General features: G+C 58.5%; 1 protein-coding gene across 14 annotated transcripts in view; it reads left to right on the top strand.

The window, feature by feature from the left end:
- Positions 1-17,219, top strand: part of HSPG2 (heparan sulfate proteoglycan 2) — a 96,328-nt gene that overhangs the window by 37,971 nt on the left and 41,138 nt on the right. For 9 of the 14 annotated variants that reach the window (XM_045859393.1, XM_045859386.1, XM_045859390.1 and 6 more), the window contains 30 exons: positions 249-358; positions 466-524; positions 830-990; positions 2,091-2,141; positions 2,587-2,715; positions 2,972-3,214; positions 3,307-3,426; positions 5,027-5,158; positions 5,328-5,472; positions 5,566-5,717; positions 5,812-5,958; positions 8,929-9,092; positions 9,595-9,777; positions 9,892-10,088; positions 10,180-10,327; positions 11,047-11,174; positions 11,494-11,580; positions 11,665-11,723; positions 11,869-11,936; positions 12,770-12,910; positions 13,027-13,203; positions 13,413-13,592; positions 13,712-13,830; positions 14,464-14,575; positions 14,757-14,870; positions 14,949-15,076; positions 15,470-15,556; positions 16,048-16,097; positions 16,428-16,522; positions 16,822-16,962. In XM_045859393.1, coding sequence (XP_045715349.1) covers positions 249-358; positions 466-524; positions 830-990; positions 2,091-2,141; positions 2,587-2,715; positions 2,972-3,214; positions 3,307-3,426; positions 5,027-5,158; positions 5,328-5,472; positions 5,566-5,717; positions 5,812-5,958; positions 8,929-9,092; positions 9,595-9,777; positions 9,892-10,088; positions 10,180-10,327; positions 11,047-11,174; positions 11,494-11,580; positions 11,665-11,723; positions 11,869-11,936; positions 12,770-12,910; positions 13,027-13,203; positions 13,413-13,592; positions 13,712-13,830; positions 14,464-14,575; positions 14,757-14,870; positions 14,949-15,076; positions 15,470-15,556; positions 16,048-16,097; positions 16,428-16,522; positions 16,822-16,962 — 3,827 coding nt within the window. The remainder of the gene's footprint in view (positions 1-248; positions 359-465; positions 525-829; positions 991-2,090; positions 2,142-2,586; positions 2,716-2,971; positions 3,215-3,306; positions 3,427-5,026; positions 5,159-5,327; positions 5,473-5,565; positions 5,718-5,811; positions 5,959-8,928; positions 9,093-9,594; positions 9,778-9,891; positions 10,089-10,179; positions 10,328-11,046; positions 11,175-11,493; positions 11,581-11,664; positions 11,724-11,868; positions 11,937-12,769; positions 12,911-13,026; positions 13,204-13,412; positions 13,593-13,711; positions 13,831-14,463; positions 14,576-14,756; positions 14,871-14,948; positions 15,077-15,469; positions 15,557-16,047; positions 16,098-16,427; positions 16,523-16,821; positions 16,963-17,219) is intronic. The other 5 variants (XM_045859395.1, XM_045859392.1, XM_045859394.1 and 2 more) reach the window with 1 other exon arrangement.

The raw sequence follows: 17,219 nt of genomic DNA, 5'->3' as shown, positions 1-17,219 counted from the left end.
GATTTCTGGATCAGGCCACTTTCCCTGTTAGCTGAACCCCTCACCTGGGGTGGGACCTCAGCTTTGACCCCTGGGCATAGCAGCCAGGGCCACTGTAGTGTGTGCTCATAGGGACAGTTCTGGGCAAAGCTGTGGGCACACAGGTGTCAGCCTCAGCGAGAGGTCTCCAGGGCCCATCCCCCCATATCCACCAACTGGCCCAACTACCTGAGGCCGCCACACAGTAACATCACCCCCCGCTTCTGCAGTTTATTTCCGAGCCCTGGTAAACTTCACTCACTCCATCGACTACAGCCCTCAGCTGGAGGACGCAAGCTCTGAGGCATTCCAAGAAGTCTCCAAGGCTGTGGTGGACACGGTGAGGTGAAGGGGCTTTGGGGGTCTTCCCCGGGGTGTGGGGGGCAGGGCCGGAGGTAGGGTATAGGGTATCAGCCTGGAGGCTGATGGTGCTGTGTCCCTTGGCAGCTGGAGTCAGAGTACTTGAAGATTCCCGGAGACCAGATTGTCAATGTGGTGTTCATCAAGTGAGAAGGGTCCCTGGGGGTTGGTGAGGGACTGGTGGGGAAGCTGAGGGAAGCTGGCAAAGATGGGGAGGAGCCTGGGTACCAGGAGGGTAGGCAGCAGAGGCCTAATCAGGTGAATTGGTGAAAATTCAGGAATTGGTTGGGGGGCCAATGTGGACCCTAACCTGCCCTGTTTGCAGTACAAAGTGTCCAGGATAGGAGAAGAGTCGAGAGATCAGGCCTGAGCATCTGGCAGGGGCCAAGGGAGAAGCTGAGACCACAGGCATCTCCCTCACCCTGCTGCCCTGCCCCACACCCATCCCTAGGGAGCTGGACGGCTGGGTCTTTGTGGAGCTGGACGTGGGCTCCGAAGGAAATGCGGACGGGGCTCAGATTCAGAAGGTGCTGCACACGGTCATCTCCAGTGGCTCCATTGCCTCCTACAGCACCTCTCCCCAGGGATTCCAGTTTCGACGCCTGGGCACAGGTGAGCCCATCCTGGAACCTGGGGTCCCCTCCTCTAGTTTCTCAGACTCATGTGGATCCCCTTTGAGTATCTCCACCATGGGCTCTCTTAGCCTGGGCTTGCACACCACTAGGGGCAGGGGGCTCACCACGTTAGGAGCCCGCCCCATCGATCTTTATGCAGCCTTGGCTTGGGTTGACCAAAATTGGTTTCCTCCAACGTGTACCCATTAGACACACTTTCTGCTCTGTCTACCTCTCTGTGTTGACAATAGGTAGCAATTCTTTTTTCATATGGTACTTTCAGGTCGAAAATAGTTTTGTGTTTAATAATAGCCACGTTATTTACTGAGCACTGATTACATGCTAGGTGTCCTGTGAGGCCCTCAGGGCAGCCCCCCACTCAGTCCTCGCAGTGGTGTCTGCGAAGCAGATATTATTTCTCCTGTTCCGGAGACAAGGGCCCAGAACGGATAAACGGTTTGTCCAAACCCACGTACACAGAGAGTGGAAAAGCCAGAACTCAAGCCAAACCCCGTGTGTCTGTGCCAGTCTTGCCAGACCTGTGAAAAGATCAGATGAGAAGCTGAGGCTCAGAGAGAGCAGGACATTGGCCCCAGTCACAGGGCTGCTGGATGCCAAGTCCTGGCTCAGAGTCCTCTCCCCCGCACCCTGTCTCCTGGTTCGACTCCGCGAGTCTTGTCCTTGCTAGGCCGAACAGTCCCAGGTCATTCCTCATAGGCTACAATTCTCAGCCCCATCTCTGTCTCAGTTCCCTCTTCTGGGAAGGCTCCACTTTGCCACCGCCTCTGACTCGGTGGAACCCAGGACTGAGCAAACTCTATCCCTACCATCGTATAGCTGAATCGAAAAAAAAAAATAGCGAAACCATCAGCTTTCTCCTTCTGCACATAAAACTTTAAAATTAATGTACCCGAAGGTCAAGGTTGCTCTTTTGGCATCCCCAGGCCCAGATATGAAGAAGGCAGGGGGTCCAGCCCTCTTTATTTTTCAACGAGTCTTCCTGGCTAGGGATGGTGGGGGGTGGGACTGGCCCAGCCTTGCAGCTCACAGGTCCCGGGTCCCAGGTGGGATGGCTGCTGATCACACCTTCCTTTCCAGCACAGACACCCCCGCCCCCCTTGGCCGCCGTGGCGGCCGCAGTTACACCAGGTGAGAGTGTAAGCCAGACCCAGGCCCAGCCGGTAACTAAAGTTAACAGATGACAGAGAAGGAAGGACGAGGATGATGTGGCTGGGCACAGCTCCCAGGCCACCCCTTCTCCTCTCCCTCTTCGTCCTCGCTGGGCCAGGTTGTGGCCTGCATGTGTGTGATGTGGTGGTTGCATGTGTGTGGCCTGATAACTGGGTGTGAGGTCTGTGTAAGAGCTGGGTGAGGCTACTGCCACACATCCCGTGTCTGGTGTGCGCTGCGGATGTGTCCACCATGTACTCCTTGCCCTTGCCGAGTCGGCCAGAAACCCCGTGGCCTGACGCAGCACCAAAGCCCGCTGCCAGCCACACAGTGCCTGTGCATGCCTGAGGAGTCCCCCCGTCCTGTGCCTTGACATCTTCCACCAACCTTCCGCCTGCCTCTCCAACTCCCTCCGACCCCGCAGTGCCCCAGGTCCCGAGAGTCTGCACCGAGACCGAGTTTGCCTGCCACAGCTACAATGAGTGTGTGGCCCTGGAGTATCGCTGTGACCGGAGGCCTGACTGCAGGGACATGTCTGATGAGCTCGACTGTGGTGAGGGGCTATCTGGGGGGCAGTGCATGGTCTGCAGATGCCGGGGAAGGGCCAGGCTCTGCTGGGCCTCCAAGTCAACCTGGGCTGTGAGGGTTTGGTGCAGGCAGAGGGGTCTGAGGGAGGTGGGCAGGCGCATGGAAGGGTGATACGAGGGTCAGGGCACTGGGTGCATGTTGCAGGGAGGGCCTGGGGAGTGCAGGGGACAGGGGCGAGGAGCCACCCCCTCCTGCCAACACCAAGTGGTCTGTGTTCACAGAAGAGACAGCCTTCACACCAACCCATTTGGTGGAGATATTACCTGTAACACCACGGCCAGAGGCAACCACCACACAGCCTCTACTGGCCACCCCGGCTCCCCAGCCTCTGTTCCCTGATCTACACAGGCCTGAACGCTGTGGGCCCCTCGAGGCCACATGCCACAGTGGGCACTGCATCCCCAAAGACTATGTCTGTGATGGGCAGGAGGACTGCAAGGATGGCAGTGACGAGCTGGACTGTGGTGAGGACAGGGCAGGGGTGGGGGTGGGGGTACGGGGAATAGGGGAGCTGCCGGCGGAGGGCCTCTGGCTGAACCCTGCTCGGTGCACTCAGGCCCCACTCCGCCCTGTGAGCCCAACGAGTTCCCCTGTGGAAATGGGCACTGTGTCCTCAAGCTGTGGCGCTGCGATGGCGACTCTGACTGTGAGGACCACACCGATGAGGCCAACTGCCGTGAGTGTCCCAGGGTTCCCCTGGCGCCCCCGCCCCACCCAGGCCCAGTTCCCCCTGTTCCGTCCCCTCTTGTACAGGTTTGTGTGCTCTCCCTGGCTGGGTGGTGAAGGCCCCGGGGACGAACTGTAAGGTTCATCTCTCTCTGACCCCAGCAGTGAGGGTCCTTGGCCCTGAGCTGGTCTTGTGCAGCAGGCAGTCTGGCCAGACCGCCCATGGCTAGCGTCTCCCTCTCGTCTCTCTTCATTTTGTTACCATTCACTTTTGCTTGGGTCCGACGAGTAGCCAAGAGGGCTGGACCCATACCCCAGGGTCCCTTGATAACGGGGTCCTTGATGTATGTGTGAGTCAAAGCATCCCCCTCCTGGGCCTTGGGGGTTCTCACCTAGAGCTGGCTCTGAGTTATGTGTTCTTCCATCAGCCCAGCTCTTAATCCATCTGTCTGTTCAGCTATCCGGTGTTCGTCTGTCCGACATCCTCCTTCCCTCCCTTCCATTCATCCACTCACCCTTTCATTCAGCTGCCCATTCATCCGCTGTCCTTCTGCACAGCTCTTCATCTCGCCACCCTCCTTTCTGTCCAGCACCCTGCTGTCCCTCTCACCATCCAGTCTATTTCCCATCTATCCACTGTCCGTCTGTGCATGCATCCGTTTGTTTGGCATCCTTCCTCCCATCCCTCTCTCCATCCATGCATCAATCATCCATCCATCCATTGTCCATCTCTCCTGCTCTCCATCCATCTATCTTCGGTCCAGGAGTAGGGGAAGGGTCAGGAGATTAGGTCTCTGCTGGGAATCAGTCAAAGGAAGTCCTTATTGACAGAGTACAAAAGAGACCATGCAAGCTGGATGGCCTTGGGGCTTTAGGTCGCTGGGACAGAGGACACTGAGGTAATGTTATAGATAGCTGTGTCCTGGCCTTTTGCTTCCTTCTCTGTGGATGTGTGGCCTCCACCCCTGTCCCATTCTGTCCTGTCCGTCCCTGTGTCTGTGTCTGTGTCTGTCTCCAGTTTGGTCTTCCCGAGGAAGAACATCTGTCACTGTCTCTTAGAGGTGCCAAGCAAGGGCCCAGGCCTGGCATCAGGTCAAGTCTAGGCCTCTGGCCAGTGCACAGGTGGCTGCCTCAGGCCAGGTGCCATCCCGGGCCAACAGTGAGAGTGGCAGAGGGCAGCAAGGTCTGAGCTGTGGCAGGCCCCTAGCAGGGCCTTTCTGGCAGAGAGAACTGCCTTGGGAATTACCCAGAGTCCAGAGATACCAGCCCTTTGGCTGTACCTTTGGCAGAGGCCTTGTGCTTCTAAAGGAGACCGGATGTGGGAGGAACTGAGTGGCTGTGATGGGCCAGGTTTCGGGGAATGCAGATGGAGTAAGTGGTGGGGGCAGGGTAATGGAATCATCCGTTTGATGGCCGACTGATGACCGTGACATTGTGAGCCTTGTTGTGGCGACAGTGTCAGGGCCTGGTCAGGGCGGCTGTGTGTCATGGAGACGAGATGGGACAGTGACCTTGGGAACACCTGGGGAAGGTGGACAGGGTGGGGCCATGGGCATAGGTCAGAAGTGCGGGAGCCCCCCCTCGCCCACACCCCCTGCTCTATGCCCCAGCTGCCAAGCACCCCGAGGACGTGTGCGGGCCCACGCAGTTCCGCTGCGTCTCCACGAACACGTGCATCTCGGCCAGTTTCCACTGTGACGAGGAGAGCGACTGTCCTGACCGCAGCGACGAGATCGGCTGCAGTGAGCAGGGAGCTGGGGTCGGGGGCGAGCTGGGGGCCTTGGGCGGGTTTCCGGGCGCCCCTCTCCACAGTCTCGGCCTCAACCTCCTCCTGCCTGGCTCCTCTGAGCCGTTCCCCTCACTCCTCCTCCCTTTGTCCTCACCCCCCTCACCCCTACTCCCGTCTCCTAGTGGCTCCCCAGGTGGTGACCCCTCCTCAGGAGTTGATCCAGGCTTCCCGGGGCCAGACGGTGACCTTTACCTGTGTGGCCAGTGGTGTCCCCACCCCCATCATCAACTGGCGGCTCAACTGGGGCCATATCCCGTCTCATCCCAGGTGTGGCCCTGGGCCCAGGTGGGGGCTGAGGATGTGAAGGAGGCAGAGCCAGTGGACCGGGCCTGACTCTGCCTCTGTCTCGGGGCCCACCAGGGTGACAGTGACCAGTGAGGGAGGCCGTGGCACGCTGACCATCCGAGATGTGAAGGAGGCAGACCAGGGTGCCTACACCTGCGAGGCCATGAATGCCCGAGGCATGGTGTTCGGCATCCCTGACGGTGTCCTGGAGCTCATTCCACAGCGAGGTACCACCACCAGGCCGGAGGGCACCTGGCAAGGGGGCAGAGCTGGGCCTGCCTGCCGGGGCCTGCTGCAGCCCACTCCTACACCACCCTGCAGGGCCCTGCCCCGACGGGCACTTCTACCTGGAGCACAGCGCCTCCTGCCTGCCCTGCTTCTGCTTCGGCGTTACCAGCGTGTGCCAGAGCAGCCGCCGCTTCCGAGACCAGATCCGGCTGCGCTTTGACCAGCCTGGTGACTTCAAGGGTGCGTTGGTGGGTGGGTGAGTGGGTGGGTGGGTGAGTGGGTGGGTAGGCAGGCACCGGCTCCAGTGGGCTTAGAGGGAGGGCAGACATGGAAGAACAGCAGCACTGGACACGTGGGACCAGGTTCGGGAGGGACACAGTGCTGCTGAAGAAATGCTAAGCCCTATGAGGAGAGCATTTCAGGGGGAAAAACATACATTCTTTAGGAAAAACCAGATCCATGCTTGATATTTACCTGCTTCAGGTTGTGAAGAGGATGGGCTCTAGAGTCAGATTCCTGGTTCAAATCCTGGCCCTGTCCCTTGCGGCCTGCACGCCCTTGGTCAAGTTGCTAGCTTATGTCTCAGTTTTCACGTCTTCCAAATGGGTAGGAAATAATAACTATCTCTCAGGTAGCTGTAAGGACTCAGTAAGTTCACCTAGGTCAGCCTCTCAAAATAGTGCTTGGTTGATGGTGAGTGCCCAGTTAGTATTCCCTCCGGTCACCCTCGTCCTGACAGACTGAGAGGTGCCATCGTCCCCAGAGCGTAGTAGTCCAGGCTTTGGCATCTGAGCCCGGGACTGACCTCCGGCTGCACCAGTTACTGCCTGTGTGACTTTGGCCAAGTCTCTCGGCTTCTCTGGGCCTGTTTTCCCAAACATAAAGGCAGGCACCTGGACTAAGTTCTCTTGCTCTGCGAGGCAGAACGGCACGGGCCCAGACATCAGAAAGACCTGGGTTCAAGTCCCAGCTTTGTGGTCCACCCCCTGACGTCAGGCAACCCTGCTTCTCATTGCCTTCTTCACAGAAGATTAAATGCAGGTGGAGGGCTTAGCGCTTTACACAGGAAGCACTCGGCGGGTGTTGCCTAGTATGCCCCTCCGTGGGTTGAGGGACCTCAAGGTGACTCTTACAAGATGTAATTACCTCCCCAAGTTGGCCCGTGGTATATTTAGAATAATAATGGCCATAGGCACCACTTCTCAAGCTCTCGGTTGGCGCCCTGCCTTGAGTCACACAGTCATTAGATGGCCAATAGTCCTGGCAAGGTTGGGGCTGATTTTACTGTTTTCACGTGAAGACCCCGGGGCTCTTCAAGGTTGTGGGATGCCCCTGAGGCCACACAGCTATTTTAGAGGCAGAACTGGAACCCAGGCCTGTCTGGAATTAGGATGGTCAAAGTGGGCGGGGCTCCAGAATGGGTAGGCGGCCTGCACGTGGATGGTAATCAGGATAGAGGGAAACCTAAAAACATCCCTGGAAGGGAGAGAGGAAGGCAGGTGTGGGGCAGGGCAGCCTGGTCTTAGGGTTGCGTGTGGTCATTCTGCAGGAGAGGGGGCTTTACTCCTCTGTGGTCCCAGGGGCACGTTTAGGATTAAGGGGAAGAGCTATTGGCAGGTGTAGACAGGCATAGGAGCAGGGTAAGGGGAACTTTCAAAGAGTCAAAACTGCCCGGACTCGGGAGGGACTGCCTTTGGAAGTAATGAGCTCCCCATCCCTTAGAGCTGTGTAGTGTGGTAGTCACTAGCCATATGTAACTATTTAAATTTAAATACATTCATTCAGTTCCTCAGTTGCTCCAGCCACATTTCAACGGCCCAGCAGCCACATATGGTTAGTAGTTAACCTGTGGGAGATCTCCATCCCGCAGAGCTCTCCCAGCCACCGCAGATGAGAATAAATTGTCCCAGACACAATCTTGCTGTTCCGGCGGGGAAGGGGGTGGCAATTCCTGAGCACTCTCCCAAATGGCTTTTATCGGGAATGGTGTGTGTAGGTATATACATGCATAGTTCGTCAATCAATGTCAAAAGGCTATAGTTACACAAAAACAGGCATTATCTATAGATAACAACCGAAGGAGCACAGAGATGTGTCATAGGTCAGGGTCTATGAGTCATGTTGACGCCAGAGGGTCTTTAAGACGTGTTTCGTGAGATAAGGAGTTTACTCCTTATGCCTGGAACTTAAACATCCAGTTTATATCGACAGGGCTATGCTGGGCAGAGCAGGCTTCAAAGGATAGAGTGTACATTTCAGGCCTGATTCCCACGGGAGCCCTCAGTGTTAGAGTCGGGTCGTGACTGCCACCTGTGTTACCTGGTTTTCCGGGGAGACTTACAAGCCCCTTTCAGAGCCTGCTCTCGAGGGGCTGCGGTCTCTGAAACCACACAGAGCGGTCCCCAACAGCTACCATATTGGAAAGTACAGATATAGGGCACTTTCATCATCACAGAAAGTTCTCTTGGATGGTTGGTGCTGCCCTGGAGATTTGGGGGATGCTGTGGAGAGAATTTCTCTGTGTGTGTGTGTGTGTGTGTGTGTGTGTGTGTGTGTGTGTAGGAGAGCGCTGGACCCGGCAACCTGTCAGAGTAACAAATAACAACAGCTAACAGGTTTTTGAGCACTTCCTCTGTGCCACACTTTGTCTCAAGCATATTATATCAGTTTGCTCATTTTATCTTCCTAAGAACCCTCTCAGGCAAGCTGCTATTACCCCATTTTACATACAGGAAAACTGAGGCCTTTGCCCAGACTCACGTATCGGGAGGGCAGTGGAGCCAGGACTTGGGCACCTGTTCTTCAGCCCCGTGTAATCTCTACTGCCCCCCGAGGGCTGTTCCAACCTGGACAGTCCATGGATCTAGTGGAAAGCAAAAGGCTCTGAGAAGTCCCCTTGCAGAGATTCCCCTTGACCTTTCTCTGACCCTGTGTTTCCCAAATAGTTCCCAAATAGTTCCCAACCATCATCCGTCATTCCACTGCACTGGCTCTCCCCACAGCATGCTTTGGAAAAGCCACTCCAAAACTTCAAGATGAAAAAGAAACAGCTTCTTTCTTTCTTCTTATTCCACTTTGGGAGAGACTAAGGTTCTCTGTAAATCAGAATTCTCCCAGAACATTCCCATCCTTTTGGGTTATTACCCCTCGAGGTGTCTTCTCAGGCCGTCATGTGCTACAGCCCTGCACCCCTCCCTCGTGCCCCCGCAGGTGTGAACGTGACGATGCCCGCGCAGCCCGGCATGCCGCCGCTCTCCTCCACCCAGCTGCTGATCGACACCGCCCTGCAGGAGTTCCAGCTGGTCGATCTGTCCCGCCGCTTCCTGGTCCACGACTCTTTCTGGGCTCTGCCCGAGCAGTTCCTGGGCAACAAGGTGAGGGGCCTGGCCGCCACCCTGGATAGGGAGAGGGCTGAACCCCTCCTCACTGGCCCAGAACCTGCCTGGGCGCTGCTCCCTCTGAAGCTGTTGGGCAGCAGAGAAGACTCCGCTGTGGGGAAAGGGGTGGGCGTGCCCCTGTGCGGCCCCCTGTGGGCCCTGGCTCTCCATCCTGCCCCGCTTCTCAGGTTGGGAGAAACGCCAACTCTGCCTTCAGAAAGCCCCCCCGGATCACCACACCTAGGCTGAGTTGAGGGACCCTTGCTGGCCTCCCTGGGCACCTTTGTGTAGCATTATCGTCCTGCTCCCCACATCAGACTGAACGCCCCGAGGACAGAGCCCGGGTCTCACCCCTCTCTGCTGTGTGTGCCCAGCTCCATGCCAGGCACGCAGGGAGCACCAGGCCTGCAGAGTGAGAGGGGAGGGGGACAACTGGACACGTGGTGGGCACCAGGCACATCCACGGCTGACCTGCCCTGACCTGCCCTGTCGTGGCCAGGTGGACTCCTATGGCGGCTCGCTGCGGTACAAGGTGCGCTATGAGCTGGCACGTGGCACGCTGGAGCCAGTGCAGCAGCGGCCGGACGTGGTCCTTGTGGGTGCCGGATATCGCCTACTCTCCCGAGGCCACACGCCCACCCAGCCCGGTGCTCTGAACCAGCGCCAGGTCCAGTTCTCTGAGGTGAGTGGCGCCTAAGTCCTCACGACTGGGGGTACAGGGGGTGCAAGCTGGACAGGCGCTGACATGTGAACCCGCCCCCCCCACTCCCCTGCAAACACCTCTGTCCACATGCAGGAGCACTGGGTCCATGAGTCTGGACAGCCAGTGCAGCGGGCTGAGATGATGCAGGTGCTGCAAAGCCTGGAGGCCGTGCTCATCCAAACAGTGTACAATACCAAGATGGCCAGCGTGGGGCTGAGCGACATCGCCATGGATACTACTGTCACCTACGCCACCAGCCACGGCCGCGCCCACAGCGTGGAGGAGTGCAGGTGCCTGATCCAGCAGGGACCCTGGCGAAGATGAAAGAAACAGAGGGATCTCGTGGTTCCTGTGGCCACTGTCTTTGTCTTCTCCCCACAGATGCCCCGTTGGCTATTCTGGCTTATCCTGTGAGAGCTGCGAGGCCCACTTTACACGGGTGCCCGGTGGGCCCTACCTGGGTACCTGCTCTGGCTGCAACTGCAATGGCCATGCCAGCTACTGTGACCCTGTGTACGGCCACTGCCTGGTGAGTAGTACTAACTGGTACTTGACCCTGGCTTGGGGCAAGAGGCAAAAGCAAGGTAGGAGCCCCAGGCTGAGGCTTCCTGTGCCCACAAGCTTCGCACGACCTCCAGAATGTCATGGCCTCCAGACAAACTACTGCGATCTCTGGACACGTGAACAGAGATGTAATGTCAGACGAGGGAAGTGTAAGTCCTACTTTCCTCCACCCTGGTCTTCTAGAACAATCCTGGAGAGTCCGTGCAAAGCATGGCCCTTAGCAGGGCAGCCCTAAGGGGAAGGAGCCCGTAAATCGTGGTATTTCTCGAGAATAGTGGAGACAGCTGGGGTTGTGGGGCTGACAGAAGAGAGGCCTCGAGCAGGGAAAAGCATTTTCTCCAAGTCTCTGAAGAGCTGTCAGGCATGGAAGGAGCGGACTCCGGAGGGCAGACCCGGCCGGTGGGTGCAGGTTGGAAGAAGGAGGCGAGTTTGGGTCCGTAGAAAGCAGGCATTTGGAACCTTCCGTGGGACAGGCTGACATGTGAGGTGATGAGCTCCTCATCAGGATGCAGCTGGATGCTCCGCAGCCTGAAAGCTGTGGAGGAAGTTCGGCATGCCAGGGGGAGGCGGAGCCATAGCCTCAGAGGCCCGCCCTCGAGGAGCCCATCTGGTTCAGTGCGGCCCCACACTCGGGGCAGAGGGCTGCTCTGGAGCACCTGAGCCACTCCCTCCCCTTCCTCTCAGAATTGCCAGCACAACACCGAAGGGCCACAGTGCAACAAGTGCAAGGCTGGCTTTTTTGGGGATGCCACGAAGGCCACGGCAACTGCCTGCCGGCCCTGCCCTTGCCCATACATCGATGCCTCCCGCAGGTAGGACCCAGCTCGGGATGGGGCGAATATACCTGGGTGAGTGGGCAGTACAACGTGCTAGGGGCAAACGTGGGCAAGGAGGTGGGAGGCCTGGGTTCACATCCTAACCTGGCCACTCAACTGTCCTATGCCACTTGATCTCTCTGGGAGTCAGTTTCCTTTTCTATAGAATGGGCCCATCGGTCTTCCTGTTGTTGCTGTGAGGCTGCAGATCAGGAACAGGTGGGAAGGGAGGTGACATCATGGCTGTCGGTGTGAACTGCAGTCATTTCCCGTCGTCGTAGCCCTATCCCATGTCTTGTCCACTCGATCCCCACAGATTCTCAGACACCTGCTTCCTGGACACAGATGGCCAAGCCACGTGTGATGCATGTGCCCCAGGCTACACAGGCCGCCGCTGTGAGAGGTGAAAGGCCAGCGGGGCTGGGGGAAGCAGGCTGTACGGAGTGGGGGCGTGAAAGTGCCACTCACAACCTGCTCTCTCCCCCAGCTGTGCTCCCGGATACGAGGGCAACCCCATCCAGCCGGGCGGGAAGTGCAGGCCCACCAGTGAGTATCCCAGCCACCTTCCCCTGACCCCTCCGCCCGCAGACCCCATGCTCCTTGGGGAGCTGCCCCACTCTGTCCCCCGTCTGCCCAGACTATGTCTGTGTCATTTCCTCCTACCCTACCAACACCTGCGTTGTACCTCCAGACCAGGAGCTTACACGCTGTGATGAGCGAGGCAGCTTGGGGACCCCTGGGGAGGCCTGCCGCTGTAAGGTACGCATGTGTCCCCTGCTGCACCCCAGGGGCCTTGGGACCTGGCACAGCGCTGGGAGAGGGAGAAGGGAGGATCCATCCTCTCCATAGCTCCTGGGCTGGTGGGTGGTGGCATAGCCAGAGGCTGATGGGCTTGCCTCATGAGCGGTGCTTGGGGAGTCAGGTGACCCCGGGTTCAAATCTCAGACCCTTTGCTAGTCATTCTTTGTATGACCATTGTATGCGTACCGTACCTTTGCTTTTACCATACGTCAGTTCTCACGTGGACACGGCGATGTAGGTTGTAGCATTGCCAATTTCCAGGCGAGGGAATAGAGGCTTAGAGGAGGGGAGTCATTTGCATTAAGAGCATCATGGGAAAAAAGAACTAAACAGATCTTGGAATCAAGCACCCCGGCCTCGATTCCCGGAGTGGGTTAGCAAACCTTGTGTAAATCATTTTCCATGCGTGAGCCTCGGTTGCTTCATGTGGAGCACTGGAGACCTCACTCTCAAGCTACTTAGAGGAAATAAATGAGATGATGGTTGAAGAGAAACCTACAAAGTGCTTGAAACACTCCATAAACAGTAGTGGTAATTATTTTAACTATGTTGCTATATTTTAAATCTAAATGCATTTGTCAGCTGCCTAGCAACCCAAGAAAAAAGGATTGGTTAGCGTAAATTCCCTTTAAGAGGGAATTATTGTTCACATGGCTGCCACTCGTCATACGTGTGCTCTTTCCGTGGCTCCCCTGGTCCTGGGTCCCCACCTGAATGTGGGTGGAATAGGCGGAAGCTCCAGGCAGCCCCTCCTGTGGGCCGCCCTGCAGCTCCCAGCTCTGTGCCTGCAGAACAACGTGGTGGGGCGCCTGTGCAATGAGTGTGTCGCTGGTTCTTTCCACCTGAGTGCCCGCAACCCCGATGGCTGCCTGAAGTGCTTCTGCATGGGCGTCAGTCGCCAGTGCACCAGCTCCTCTTGGAGCCGTGCCCAGGTACCTATCTGAGGTGGGGGGTGGGGCACGCAGACAGGCGGGACCGCCAAGCCCAGGCCGGGTGGACTCAGTGCCAGTCCCAGGCCATAGCTGTGTACCGGCCCCTTCTCTCCCAGGTGCTTGGTACCTCTGAGACACCCCTTGAGTTCAGCCTGATCAACGCCGCCGGCACCCACACCACCAGCATAGGCATCTCATCCCCTGTGCCCGGGGAACTGGTCTTCTCCTCCTTCCACAGCCTCCTATCTGAACCCTACTTCTGGGTCCTCCCTGCACGCTTCCTGGGGGACAAGGTAGGCAGGGGGTGGAAAAAGAAAGGGGATTCCAGGCTGCAGAAACCACATAGACAATGGCTTGGATGCAGGAGTGTTATGGTGCCTTTGGAGAAGAGGTGGAAGAGGTGGGGGGAGCAGTGGGAGTGCGGAGCAGTGGCAGGGCCTGACTGCGGGGACCCTAGCTGAGTGCCCATTCCCCGCCCCTCCCCCCATTCCCTCCATTCCAGGTGACCTCCTATGGAGGAGAGCTGCGCTTCACAGTGACCCAGCAGCCGCAGCCCGGCTCCCTGCCCCTGCATAGGCAGCCGCTGGTAGTACTGCAGGGCAATGGCATCGTCTTAGAGCATCACCCCTCCCGGGAGCCCAGCCCCGGCCAGCCCAGCACCTTCACTGTGCCCTTCCAGGAGGTGAGCAACACTGTCCCAGGAGCCTTCTGGAGTGGGGGAGGCCCCCTGCTTCTCCCACTCAGGGGTATCCACATCCCAGGATGGCAGGGGTTGTAGCACGCGTGTCCTTACCTTGGCAGCAAGCATGGCAGCGTCCTGACGGGCAGCCGGCCACGCGGGAGCACCTGCTGATGGCGTTGGCGGGCATCGACACACTCCTGATCCAGGCATCCTATAGCCAGCGGCCAGCCGAGAGCAGGTGCCTGGGGCGGGGGCGGGGCTGGAAGGGGGTTCGGGCGGGCAGCTCCAGTGTAAGTGTGCGATGTGGTACCGCCAGGCTGCCGGCTCTCCTTGCAGGCTGTGAGGCCATCCTGTGCCTCATTTTCCCCAGCCGTAAAATAGAGATTATACCAGCGCTTCCCGCACAGGGTTCATCTCAGGTCAGGTTGCCCAGAAGCCAAGCCCGAGATGGGGACTGAGCTGTGCATGATTCACGAGGGGAACCTGGGAAGGGGGGTGGGAGGGACGCAGGAGGGGGAAGTGGCCAGGCAGGGAAGGAGTTTCAGGTGAGGCCTCCACTGCATCCTCGTGGAGCTCTGCAGAGTCATCCTGCTCTGAGGCAAAGGGGCTTTTGTACCCTCGGTCCGTCTGTCATCGGTCGCCCTAGGGATCAGGGTGGTGTGTGTGACCTTTCTGGGAGAGGAAAATGTATTCTCTGGAGAAAGCTGCAGGTAGAAGCCATTTGCCACAATCCCCACAGCAGCTGGGGGATGGACGCCCAGTTAGCATCAGGACAGAGCTGTTGGGAGGATGAATGAGACCATCGCCCATCGGATTCCGGAGATGCCTGGCACAGAGCCGGTGCTCATTCACGGGGTTTTGTCATGCCCAGGATCTCTGGCATCAGCATGGACGTGGCCGTGCCCGAGGACACTGGCCAGGACCCTGCCCTGGAAGTGGAACAGTGCACCTGCCCACCCGGGTACCGTGGCCCATCCTGCCAGGTGAGCCCTGGGCCCCACACACCTGTCCAGCCAGCTCCCTCTGTGGTGGGTGCTCCCTGGCTCCTCCACTTTTAGCTCTTTCCACCTCCCCGAGCCCACCCCAGCCCTGCCACCCAGTGGTTGCTGCCCAGAATTGGTCCTGCTGAGGAAGCCCCTCCCACTGCCTTCTTCCTGCCCCCAGGACTGTGACACAGGCTATACACGCATGCCCAGTGGCCTCTACCTGGGCACCTGTGAACGCTGCAGCTGCCATGGCCACACGGAGGTCTGTGAGCCCGAAACAGGGACCTGCCAGGTAAGTCCCACCACTCTTCCTACCCCAGGTATCTGTAGCCCCAGGGGGGGCCAGCCTTAACCACGCTCTGCCCTTCAGGATTGCCAGCACCACACAGTTGGCCCTCGGTGTGAGCAGTGCCAGCCGGGATACTATGGGGATGCCCAGCAAGGGACACCACAGGACTGCCAGCCATGCCCATGCTATGGGCCCCCCTCTGCTGGCCAGTGAGTTCAGTTCCTGCCTGTACCTGCTCTTCCCTGAAATGTCCACTGGCCCCTCGACAGAGGAAGTCTTCGTGTCCTCCCAGGCCCTTTGGAAAGGCAGTGGTTAAATCCTGGCCTTTCGGTTCCCTCAGTGTATCATTTTAAGATGTGATACATGTCCCTCTGTGGGCCTCGACTTCCCCATCTGTGAAAGGGGGATAATGGTGTGCTCCACCTCGTTTGCTTATGTGAGAACTGCATGAGGTGATGCACACAGAACTCAGCGACGTGCCTGGCACGTGGTTGGAACTTGGAATATGCCTGGTCACGTGCCCGCCCTTCCTCACCCGCCTCCCCGGGTCCTGAAGGAAGAGCTGCTGGCCTTTAACTAGAAATGTGTCCCCGTGCTCTCAGGGCCACCCACACTTGCTTTCTGGACACAGACGGCCACCCTACCTGTGACGCGTGCTCCGCAGGCCACAGTGGGAGACACTGTGAGAGGTGAGGCGGGTGGCCGGCAGGATGGGTTGGGTGCAGGGGAGGCTGCCCCTGGAGTCAGGTGGGGCCCAGTGCCCCTGACCCGGAGGGACCAGGAGCTTCTCGCTCCCCATACACAGGCCCGAGAAGACGATCATCTCCCTTCCCTGAGCGCCTCAACCTTCAGCCTGCCGTTTGAGGTCCTCAGAGATCTGGGGTTGCAGCTCACCTCCAACCCCTGCACCCCCTCCTCAGGCAGACCAGAGTCTTCCCAGAAAAACCCTCATTCTTATGAAGGTTGTAGGTTCGAGGCCTAATCATGCTCACTACACTGGCTCTGTGGCCTAGGGCACATGCCTGTTCTTCTCCCAGGTGTTTCCCCATCTGTAAAATGGGTTCGTTGAGCTGATTGGTTCCCTCCGGCGCTGTGAGGTCGTTGACCCCTGGCTCACAGCAGGTTCACCGGGATTCTGTAGTTCTGCCCTCCATTCATGCAGTGCTTTCTCTCTCCCTAGGTGTGCCCCAGGTTACTATGGCAATCCCAGCCAGGGCCAGCCATGCCGAAGTGAGTGGGGTTGGGGAGGCCTTTGGGGTTGGGCCGCCCAGGCTCCCCCAGGGGTGGAGCTAGGACACTACCTTTGTTCTCCTTCCACCTGGGACAAGTGACTTTCCCTTTCTGGGCCTCAGCTTCTTTGTCTGTGAAATGGGGATAGTAAAAGGCGCCCACCCACCCCGCCCCGAGCACTGTGTGAATGTGTAGAAGGTCTGCATGTGGTAGATGTTTGGAAATAAACACTCCCGCTCTGGGTGGTGAGTTAGATGAGCAGGGGCTGGTGGAAATGCGGGTGCTTGGTGGTGGGTTTCGGATTCCAGCTGTGGCTTCCCTCCACCGCAGGAGAAGGCCAAATGCCAGAGCCGATCCGCTGTGGCTGCGACCCCCAGGGCAGCATCGGCAGCCAGTGCGACGCTGCCGGCCAATGCCAGTGCAAGGTCAGTCCAAAGCCCTGCCCTTTACAAGGCCCTGACCTGCAACCGCAATGGTTGCCAGGCCTTCCCTCTCCCCACAGCCTCGAGACTGTTGCTGCGCCCCTGCCGCCTTTCCCCAGAGGGCCCTTCTCTGCTCCACTGCTCAGGGCCTGGTGGGAGGTCAGGCGGCAGCTGATAGGAGCTGGGGGCCAAGCCTGGGGGCAGCAGGGGCTCCCAGAACTGTCGGAAGTGGCTGGGAAGGCTGGCCTCATGGGCGGCTAGAGCCTAGCTCCCTGCACCCACCTCTCCATCCATCTTCCCAGGCCCAGGTGGAAGGCCTCACCTGCAGCCGCTGCCGGCCCCACCACTTCCACCTGAGCGTCAGCAACCCCGACGGCTGCCTGCCCTGCTTCTGCATGGGCATCACCCAGCAGTGCGCCAGCTCCTCCTACACCCGACACCTGGTAAGAGCCTGCACACAAGGGTCCAGCCCCGGACCCTGCCACCTGCCTCGCCCTGGCTCCCCTTTGGGGCACATCAGAAGCCTGGCCCAGAGGCGTCCCCATTGCCTATGAGGACACCTGTGCCCACGCCCCTGTTACTGCCCATATGAGCACAGATCCCAGTAGCCCTCACTTCTGCCCTAATACCCCCCATGACCCCACTATTGCTTACATCGGAACCAAGCCCAATCCCCCCTTTTCCCAGGTGTCCTCCCTGT

Source organism: Phyllostomus hastatus, unplaced genomic scaffold (assembly GCF_019186645.2).
Source record: "Phyllostomus hastatus isolate PE091 unplaced genomic scaffold, TTU_PhHast_1.1 phas_scaffold_182, whole genome shotgun sequence".
In the NCBI taxonomy this organism is placed as follows: Eukaryota; Metazoa; Chordata; class Mammalia; order Chiroptera; family Phyllostomidae; genus Phyllostomus; species Phyllostomus hastatus.
Note: the sequence above shows the minus strand (reverse complement) of the source record. Positions and strands in the feature narration are given on the sequence as shown.